This window comes from Neopelma chrysocephalum, unplaced genomic scaffold, assembly GCF_003984885.1.
Source record: "Neopelma chrysocephalum unplaced genomic scaffold, ASM398488v2 Primary Assembly neopelma1_100, whole genome shotgun sequence".
NCBI classification, from domain to species: domain Eukaryota; kingdom Metazoa; phylum Chordata; class Aves; order Passeriformes; family Pipridae; genus Neopelma; species Neopelma chrysocephalum.
This window is the reverse complement of record NW_020897763.1, coordinates 1-9,533: the sequence shown is the minus strand read 5'-3', so window position 1 is coordinate 9,533 and position 9,533 is coordinate 1. Positions and strand designations below refer to the sequence as shown.

At 40.6% G+C, this 9,533-nt stretch overlaps 1 protein-coding gene across 3 annotated transcripts; it reads left to right on the top strand.

The window, feature by feature from the left end:
• Window positions 1-279: 279 nt before the first annotated feature.
• LOC113973358 (bile acid receptor-like) lies at window positions 280-9,418 on the top strand. 3 transcript variants are annotated; one of them, XM_027695352.1, is made up of 7 exons: window positions 280-493; window positions 4,875-5,000; window positions 6,140-6,502; window positions 7,389-7,529; window positions 8,141-8,280; window positions 8,370-8,474; window positions 8,572-9,418. In XM_027695352.1, the coding sequence occupies exons 2-7, from the start codon at window positions 4,910-4,912 to the stop codon at window positions 8,719-8,721; spliced, it is 990 nt and encodes a 329-aa protein (XP_027551153.1). In that variant the 5' UTR covers window positions 280-493; window positions 4,875-4,909; the 3' UTR covers window positions 8,722-9,418. The 3 variants fall into 3 exon arrangements, with proteins under 3 accessions (XP_027551153.1, XP_027551156.1, XP_027551155.1); XM_027695355.1 differs by having other exon boundaries at window positions 8,141-8,245; window positions 8,572-8,681; XM_027695354.1 differs by having other exon boundaries at window positions 8,141-8,245; window positions 8,370-8,639.
• Window positions 9,419-9,533: the final 115 nt, after the last annotated feature.

Sequence of the window (9,533 nt, the reverse complement as noted above, 5' to 3'; positions counted from 1 at the left end):
TTCCAAATGAAATCATCATGTCTTGCAGAAATCTCCAAATAAAACCATTGCAGTGCTTTCTCTGCCTGGGAAGTGAACGTTTTCCATCCACGCTCCGACGTGTCGATGAGAAGCCACCAGAACAGGGAGAATTTTAAATTCTAGCAAGAAAGCAGAATCTTTGGTGGTGGGGCAGGGAGCGCTCTGGGAAGCAGTGACGTGAGGGTCCCCATGGCCTCTGTCCCTGATGACCCAGTTCTTATTTGATTTATGTGGGCTCGCAGCTGCCCTCGCTCCGACCCCAGCGAAGGCTGTGTGGGAAGTTCGTGTCTCGGAGCCATAGGATTGCTCTGCGGAGTGTCTGGAGCCTGGTGTGTGCACACAAACTGATAAATAGGGAAAGGTCTGGATTGCTCCAGCTGGATCAGAGCTGGGATCAGGGCTGGGATCAGAGCTGGGATCGGCGCTGCAGCTCAACGGACTCTCTGGAAGAGAGAAGCTCCCTGGAACTACAGTGAGTATTTAATTTCCTTCTCTGCATGCTCTGGGATTATGAATTGTTGCTCCAGCCACACGTCAATTTGCCATGTGAAAGTATTTCGGGCATTGGGCTTTTTTGCTTCTTTTTCCCCCCTTTTTTTTTCTTTCTTTTTAAACATCTGACTAAATGAAAACAGAAAACACGAGCTTTTAAATTTGGTATCCTACTGCCAAGGGTTTGTTCTGACAGTACTTCATTTGACTTCATAGAGAGGGAAGAAAAATGACTTTTAAATTAAATTATTTATTTCCCTTCCCAAAAGTACCTGGAAATCTGTGAGTTTCAAACAACCTCTTATTTTACAATGTATAAAAATTATACCTTTGAAATAATTATTCATGAGGGTAACAATTACAAGGGAAGATTTCAAGCTAATTGCAACACAATCCATTAGTGAAATAAGCCAATTCTTATTATGGTTATTGCATGACCAGGAGGGAACATATTTAAGGAGAAGAAAAGTGGGATTTCTTCAAAGGGTAGCTTTGGGGAGCTTCTTGGCACATTAACACTGGGAGGAACAGATAAAACCTTAATAATGCATATAATCTGCACATAGGAACAATCAAGTGATCCTACAGCTTCCCCAGAGAAATCATCCTTTAATTAACCAAGTGATTACTAAATTGCTTGAGTGAAATGGAATATATCACCTGGCATCACACATGGTTGCCACTGATTGTACTGAGTTAACGTTTTTTTTCAGTTTTTGGTTTAAATTTTTGCAAATAATAGAAAAAAAAAGCTTTGCTTCCATCAGCAAGCAAAGTACAGCGATTAACAGCGAGACTGAAACGTGCTCTCGAGTTCCACTACATGATCATTAACGGGCCCCAAGGTGTGTTCAAATAGTTGGTGAAGACCTTCAGCTTGAGTCCCTAAAATTCCCGGTAAACAAGAAATTTCTCCATGACTCCATTGTCAAAATATTTACGAAAGCAGCTGAAGTACTGTCAGTACAGAGCCCTGGAAGGGCTCCCTGTGCCTCTGCTACATGAAGGATGTTTTGCATCTTAATAAATTTGAGAAGTTGATGATATGTTACTTTATGATATGGGATTTTATAGCAATAAAAATGATGAAAACCACATCTTTCACCATAAATAGCAGTACATAGATGTACAGTACAGATTCTGGTCTGAACGTGTACATTCTATCTATGGTTCTGCTTTGCTTTTATCAATCAATGGCTTTTTTTTTCTTCATGGTTTCCATCTTTTATAAATTGACAAGTTTTTCAGCTGGGACTAAGAACTGAACCTGGCTGAATTTTCATATTAGATGGATAACCAACCCCTTGACTTGACACACATTCTGGGTTGTATTGAACATTTTTGATCACTCGCAAAACTAAGCCCATAAAAGCGCAACATTTTCAAACATGCTTAAACAACCCCAAGTGTAGGTCACCTGTTCTTCTAAAAACACTCCATTGCCCACCTGGTCAGGATTTCACATGTGAAAATTCCCAGCAGAAGAGGGAAAATCAGAGAACAGTGTGTGCCTTTACACAGATGACATTTTCTTTCAGGCCAGTCTGTGTGACTGAGGACTGAAGAGTCCCATCCTATCTGTGTTGAGATTCTACGAAACAAGGGATTAAAAAATTCATCTTCTTTTGTTTTCAGTTATTTCCACTTTTTAGGCTAAAGACCTTTATGTGCCATCTCTGGGAATATACTTAAATTTTTGCTTCCTTTTAAAGCACTCACACACAAACACCTGGTTATATTGTGAATACACGGAAAAGAGAAAAATGGGCACGAAACATTTTGGTTTGGGAATGACACGACTGTAACTGCTCCAAACACCCAAACCCGTTACTCCAACCTTGTTTCAGCTTTATCCAAGTTATTGTGTTTTGAAAATTACAGCTGGGCATGTCTGGTATGTTCTGCCAGGACTCCACAGCCTCACTGCGTTGGGCACAGGCAGAATTCACTTGCCAGCCTGGCAAGGGGTCAATGAGCATCTGTCTGGGCTCAGGAAGTGTCCCTTAGGTCATGGCTCGATCCCAGGAGGTGTGAGGGGTTTGGGATGGCTACTGAGCTCTGGGGAGAGCAGCATCTAATGGATCTCAGTTTGGAGGAGGCTTCCCTGCTGCTGCCTCACTCACATCTCAGGGGTGAGGCAAAGGTTGGAACACACAACGATCACAGTCACTCTTATAAATAATCAAAACTTTCCTGTCCTGGGAAATGAAGTTCCTTCCTTATATATCTTACTCTGTTCTTTCTAGTTTTATTTTTTTTAAAAAGCCCAATGCTTTGTTATATCAGGAAAACAAGTTTGCCAACCCTAAATTGTCAAGTGTCAGAAAATTAAACACTTCATGCATAAGTCTCGTTTCATGACAGTATAGCATTCTCAAATAAGCACTGGATTTAAAATTAATAATCAATTAATTAGAACATTCTCTTAATTTCAGTTTACAAAGTCTCATTCTGAGCTGGGAATCTTGTGGTTGCAACCAATCACTGTTATTAGCCATAAAAATCTGTTAAGAAGGGCTAAATCTTTTCTCATACAATACCTGATTAGAGGAAACTTTGCCTAAGGAAAATTTGCTTCCAAGATTTAGAATGTTTAATCAACTGACCACTTTATATTTGGTAATATGTACTTCATACTCCCAATATACTGTTTTTGTCACACTGGATCAGTGTAATTTTATTTTAGCTTCTATTCCTTTTCTATTTTATTTAAAGAAACTACAGGAATTCAGAAACGCATTTCTTTGGCAAACACACATTTTTGGGAAAAAATGTAGACTTTGCCCAGGCCAAATTGATCTAACTGATAAGGACCTCATGATTCAGTGAGTCATTCTGCTCTGAAACAAATATTTACTAGCAGAGATAACAAAAAAACCCCAACATTCCAACCTCACTGCATCCTTTCACCTTCTGCTGACAACACAAAGCGAAAGTGTTCAGCCCCAAAGATATGTCCAGTCTGGGGGAAGGGATGTGTGTCTTTCCAGGCAGGACTTCAGGTTCCCTGGAATGATACATTTATTTTCTCAGTCACAGCAAGGTATAGGTATTACCCAAACCCCACCATGTGAGTCTTTCCAGGAAGACCTTTAAACCCAAATTGCTGTAAATTCTGCAAGAGGCACATACAGAGAATCCTGTTGCAGAGTAGGCTTTTGCTTTGCTGTATTTTCCAAATACTTCCATGCCTTTTTCATCTTTTCTGTCCTTTCTGTCTGCTCAGGCAAAGCCTGAGCAAATTGGCAAATTGTCTCACGCAGCCCTTACTCAATGGGCACAGACTCAACATTTGTTTAACCAGTGAGCACATTCCACATGCAGAGGGATAAGGGGGCAAGGAAAATATTTCCTACTTACTCCTCTAATGGCTACTCCATTACCTCTCAATTGCTCAGCAATACCAGAGGTTTGCTCTGTGAATGTAAACCCAAGCCCAGCTCCTGCCAGTGTCCATAGAGACATTATATTTTTCTTCTAAAACCCTTGTAAGAATTTTCAGAGCACCCTTTTTCACAACTTCTTTCTCAATTTGAATTTATAATTCTAACTACTGAAAAATAAGGTAAGTTCTGAAGTCAAAGCACAGCAGCTGTTCTCAGTGTGTCACTGTGAGCTCTCAGTACACTTTGTTATTGTGAATGTCAATGCATCCAGCCAGGAGCCCAAGCTCCTTTAGTGTTCAAGGGACAGTGGGAAGCTCTCTCAAGGAAATAAATCCTATAGGATATTAATTTATTTTGTTTTCACAGGATGCTTTGCAATCTTAAAGGAATACAGGCTCTTAAATGGAAATCAGGCAGTGCTTAAGCAAAGCAAAGCTGACTTTTACTGCATAAACAACTACTTACATGGGGAGAAGAGAGATTCCATGCTGGTCTTTCCATGCTATTTTCCTATATTTACTTGCTTCAGATCCGCATAAAGAGTGAAAGAAACAAATTCACTAAAAGCCCATCTTTGTGCACAAACAGGACACCCACCACATCCACATTAGTGCAAATGCCCCAACTCATGCCCAAAGGAAGTTTTTTCTATCCAGTGAAACTCCTTTTAATCTTCCTGAACTAGAGAATTTACCAGCGATTAATCTGATTCCCCCACCATGGTTTTGTGTAAAATTCAGAGCAAAACAGTCCTGCTATAACTTGGAAATTTAGGAATGGCCTCTATCCTGAATCTCTACTGTGAGGACAGTCCTTTTGTAGCCTCACTGAGGGTGTTACGTGACTTTGTACCTCTGATTTTCTTATGATCTGCAAACTCCCATATTGTGGAGTTTTCTGGGTTTAGCTCCCTGTCTAAACCTACCCAGCAATTCTTTCTCACAGGATGTTTCTCTCGCTTTCCCACTTCTCCAGGTTGCCATTTAAAAGCCAACCCCCCAGCAGGGTGAATGAAGCAGTGCAGCTGGGAGCAGAGCATGGCCAACACCTTTGTCACCGTCCCCGATGGGTATTGTCTCCCCGAGCCCATCCAGTACTATGGTGAGTAAAACAACAGCTTTATATCCTGAAAATACAGTAAAATTAACATCTGTGGGAATTCCCATTTTTTACTCTGTTTTAGTTTATCTTTAAAGCTCTTAGAAGCTACACATTTGACTGCCAAGCCTATACTGAAAGTATTGAAATACTGTGATTATTCCGACTGATCATTCCATATAAACATTCCTGGTGCTGTCTCCCTTTGACTTGCATGGAGCAGACACAGCTTTTATTACAGTACTCCAGATACATTATAAATAGATCATGTATATTCTATATGTTATGTAACTATAATTGCAGTAACTAATTGGACTCTGGAAGAGTAAAGGCAGGACCTGATGCCCATTAAAAAGAAAAAGAACTCTGAATTGGCTTGAAAACAGTTTCCAATTTGGTTTTATAGAGATTTGAACAATCCCAAAGGAAGAATGAAACATGATGCATGTTGCACAGGCTTGCTTTGGTACAGTTGTGTGTATTTAAGGGGGGCTGGATAAAATTAAAACTCAACAGACAGAAGGGCAGGAAGAAACTCTCTTTACAATTCTGTACCTACATTTTACTAAAATGAAATCTCATAGCTATAAAGACTTATATGTGGGGAAATGCTAAATAAAACAAGACCTGCTTTTTATTCCATTGACTTCAACTTTAAGACTCCTGTCACAGTACTTTTTACCACTCTATAATTTCTAGACCATCTTTCTCAGACTCTTGTGCAACATATTCAAAATGATGCCTGAGATATGTATTGATAACTAAAATTTCACTTATTAAAAAATTCACTTACGGAAGATATTTGACTGTAATGTGGATAACAAATAACCCTCAAGTGTAAGAGCTAAAGGCAGCTGTATCATCAGTTGGCAAGTGATATTCAGTATTGTGCCAACAATAATCCAGTGGCATCCACATGACATTGTCCAAACCATTACTGAGCCATTTTTACCACACTTAAGATTTTACTTAAGAACATTACAGATAGCACATTTAAAAACAGTGTATCAGTCTGCCTGTCTGAAAATGTGTCCCTCTAATATTTATGATATTAAATCTATGAATTTTTTTAAAACTTTCGAATAGCTGATGTTGAGATATTCTTCAGGCTTTCATTTCATTTCGATTTCCTCTCTATTCAGACGTTTTACCGGAGCACATCAACTACCAGCTGCCAGACACAGATTTCCAGAGTGCACCTTACTGCCAGTACTCAGCAGTGCCAGTTCCTGCCCCGGCCCTGCAGTCCCAGCCCCCTCTGTCCCCATATGCCACATATGGCCTGGACCCTCCCTACAGCGACGGGCCCTGCGTCGGCAGCAGCTGCGAGCTGAGCAAACCCCCCTTCGTGGCTCCCCACGTGGATGACGGGGGGTACCAGGGGTTAAAGAGGCCGAGACTGACCCACTCGGTGAGGCTGAAGGGGCAGGAGGAGCTGTGTGTCGTGTGTGGGGACAAGGCCTCTGGGTACCACTACAACGCCCTGACCTGCGAGGGCTGCAAAGGTGAGGACCCGACCCAGGACTGGCCACACAACATTCCACACCTGTGATTTGTGCAAACAGGTTTCGTTGGGTTTTAAGCTGTTTCTACAGAGGGTTTTAATTTATCTAAGGAGCCCCTTATCTAACACACTTACTCCCGGATTCACATTTTTACAGCATTTTTTGAAGAAATGCTTTCACAGTTTGTATTTAATATGAGCACCTCAAGAATCTCATTTTTGCACAGATGACTCAACAGAATAGTCTCTGCTTAAGCAGGTACTGATTTTCTCATGACTATTTATTATAGATTTTCTTGAGTGTTATTAATTTTACTTATCATTAAAATTAAATAAAAGCAAGTAGTAATGACTGACTAATTATATTTAACTTGTTATATTGAAGGGGAGGCAGAGGGGCAGCTCCAATCTCTGCTCTCTGTGAGCAGTGACAGAACTTGAGGGAACAGCTGGAGCTGTGTCAGGGAGGTTTAGGTTGGATCTCAGGAAAAGGTTCTTCCCCCAGAGGGTGGTCGGGCACTGAACAGGCTCCCCAGGGCCCCAAGGCTGCCAGAGCTCAAGGAGTGTTTGGACAACACTCTTATGCACAGGGTGAGATTTTTGGGGTTGTCCCATGCAGGAACAGGAGTTGGACTTGATCTTTGTGTGTTCCTTTCAACTCAGGATATTCTGTGATTCTATGACTCTATGTATGGAAAACAGCATTTAATATCAGTCAGAAAGAACCAGACATAACTATGTTGTTAAAAAGTAAATTTAAAATCAAGGTAATGTTTCCATTTAAAAGCCCCAACCAATCAAACCTGAAAGACACTTTTAATTCCTTAAATTCCTATGAGATAAAGCTCCTTAGATTGCTGCAGCCATGACCTGCCCCTTGTTTGCAGGGTTCTTCCGACGCAGCATCACCAAGAACGCGGTGTATCAGTGCAAGAACGGAGGGCACTGTGAGATGGACATGTACATGAGGAGGAAGTGCCAGGAATGTCGCCTGAAGAAGTGCAAAGCTGTGGGAATGCTGGCAGAATGTAAGTGCTCCTTCCATGCTGCCTACTTCACTAATCAACTTGGATAAAGCCTTTTCCAAAGTAAATCCCTTCTCATTAGAGCTAAATGATATCAGTCTAAGCTTCATTTGGCTGTAGGAAAATTATCTTTGGAGTCCGCAGCACCTGTAACATCTTCATGTGCAGAAACAAGCAATGCTTGGGAAGTATCTCCCTAAGTTAAGAGGACTATTGTTCAAAGACATTACAAGAAAAAAAGGAAAGAAAGTACTGAGAAGAGAAGCTAAATATCCTGAGCCCTGTCAGGACAGCAGTGAGCAGATCAAAGGTGCTTTAGTGTTTGGGGAAAAAAATTAAATAAAAACGGCATGATGGTCTTTGATGAAAAATTCTGATGCCTGTATGTCACAGAGTCACAAGAAAGGAGGGGACTGGAAACCCTCAGGCCTTTGGTGGGTACTGAACATGAACTCACCTGACAAACCACACATTGCCATATCCTCCAGTGTGTAGTTCCTTACAGGTGATGGCTCCTGTGCTGCAAGACTCGAGTCATCTCTAAAAACAAAGATGATTTCAAATTGTAATTAATTCAAAATACACATATTGATGCCCACTTCCATGCCTTGCAGGTTTGCTGACTGAAGTCCAGTGCAAGTCAAAGCGACTCAGGAAGAATTTCAAGCAGAAGAGCAGTTTCCTTTGCAACATAAAGCTGGAAGATGAGGGACTGAATAGTAAGCATGTATCATCTACAACAAGATCTGGAAAAGTGGGATATTCTTCTATTTAAAATACCTCTTTTTATCATTTATTTTTACCCCAAGTCATTGTCACCTGATGGGTTTATTTTTTTAACAGATCCCAGAGAAGATGGAACTTACTCCCGGGGAACATCAGCTTCTCGACCACATCGTAGCAGCACACCAAAAATACACAATTCCCCTCGAGGAAGCCAAGAAGTTTGTAGGTATCCAGCACACTCAGCCTGCATGGCTAAGTTATTGTTGTCCTCAGCACTGTGCCTTGGTTAAATCTGATGTCCAAATGCTCTTTCATGCAGCTGCAAGAAACTGCAAGTGCTGAGGAGAGTTTTCTCCGGCTCTCTGAGACGGCCGTTGTCCACGTCCAAGTGTTAGTGGATTTCACAAAAAGACTTCCAGGTAAGTTCCTTCCTTTGGGAAATATTACCGAAACCATACTGATGGCATGAGTCCCAGAAAATTACAGGCTTTAAGAAAAAACGCTTTCAACTGATTATTTTTTTCTTCCAACTTACCATTTACTTGTTGTGAGGACAAACTTAGAAGTTTTCACTTCAAAACCTTGCTGTGATTGGGTTTCTTTTCCATTTCTCACATGGAGTAGAGACATTTTCTGGAAGCACCATCTTGAGTGAGTTACACATTCTCTGAAATCCAGTTGAGTTTTGCAATATATCATAATCATCAAAATAAAAACCAGATGTTCCTTCAAAGGAAAAGGCAGCGCAGAAGGGACTGACCAGGTGCTCCTATTCATATTTTCCTTCAATAAGGAACAAGGGAACGTGCAATTAAACCAACTGCATTTCAATGTAAAGTTGCCAAAATGGGATTTGACAGGGAGGGTGATAATTTTTTCGTTGTAAAACTTCCTGACAAGAGTCAATCACCATGTCTAAAGCAGGTATTTGATGCAATTTAGCACCACTGTGAGAAAGCTGAAGGAATGGGTGAGCTCTTTGTTTTTCTCTTTGATCAGGATCAAGAAAAAATTTCTGAAGGTCCTTTGCTCTTGAATTATAAGTGCAGATAATGAGCTTGTCAAAGGATGAACACAAATTTTAAAAAGATAATAATATGTCAATGAATAAGGGGAATATACACTAAGCAATGTAGCAAATTTATCAGGTACTCGGCCATGTGATATATACCAGAAATAAGGAAGAAATTTTTTATATGTTTAGTCTCAAAATTTTCACTTGTATCTTCCAGTGAATCTTCTAAAACTGGACACTAAAACTACCCCCTCCTTTTTTTTTTT

What these genes read in the sequence shown, in the direction of transcription:
- LOC113973358 (XM_027695352.1), top strand. Translation starts at nt 4,910, where the DNA reads ATGAAGCAGTGCAGCTGGGAGCAGAGCATGGCCAACACCTTTGTCACC. An exon ending in CGAGCCCATCCAGTACTATG is followed by an intron (nt 5,001 to 6,139) that starts GTGAGTAAAACA and finishes CTCTCTATTCAG; the next exon opens with ACGTTTTACCGGAGCACATC. An exon ending in GACCTGCGAGGGCTGCAAAG is followed by an intron (nt 6,503 to 7,388) that starts GTGAGGACCCGA and finishes CCTTGTTTGCAG; the next exon opens with GGTTCTTCCGACGCAGCATC.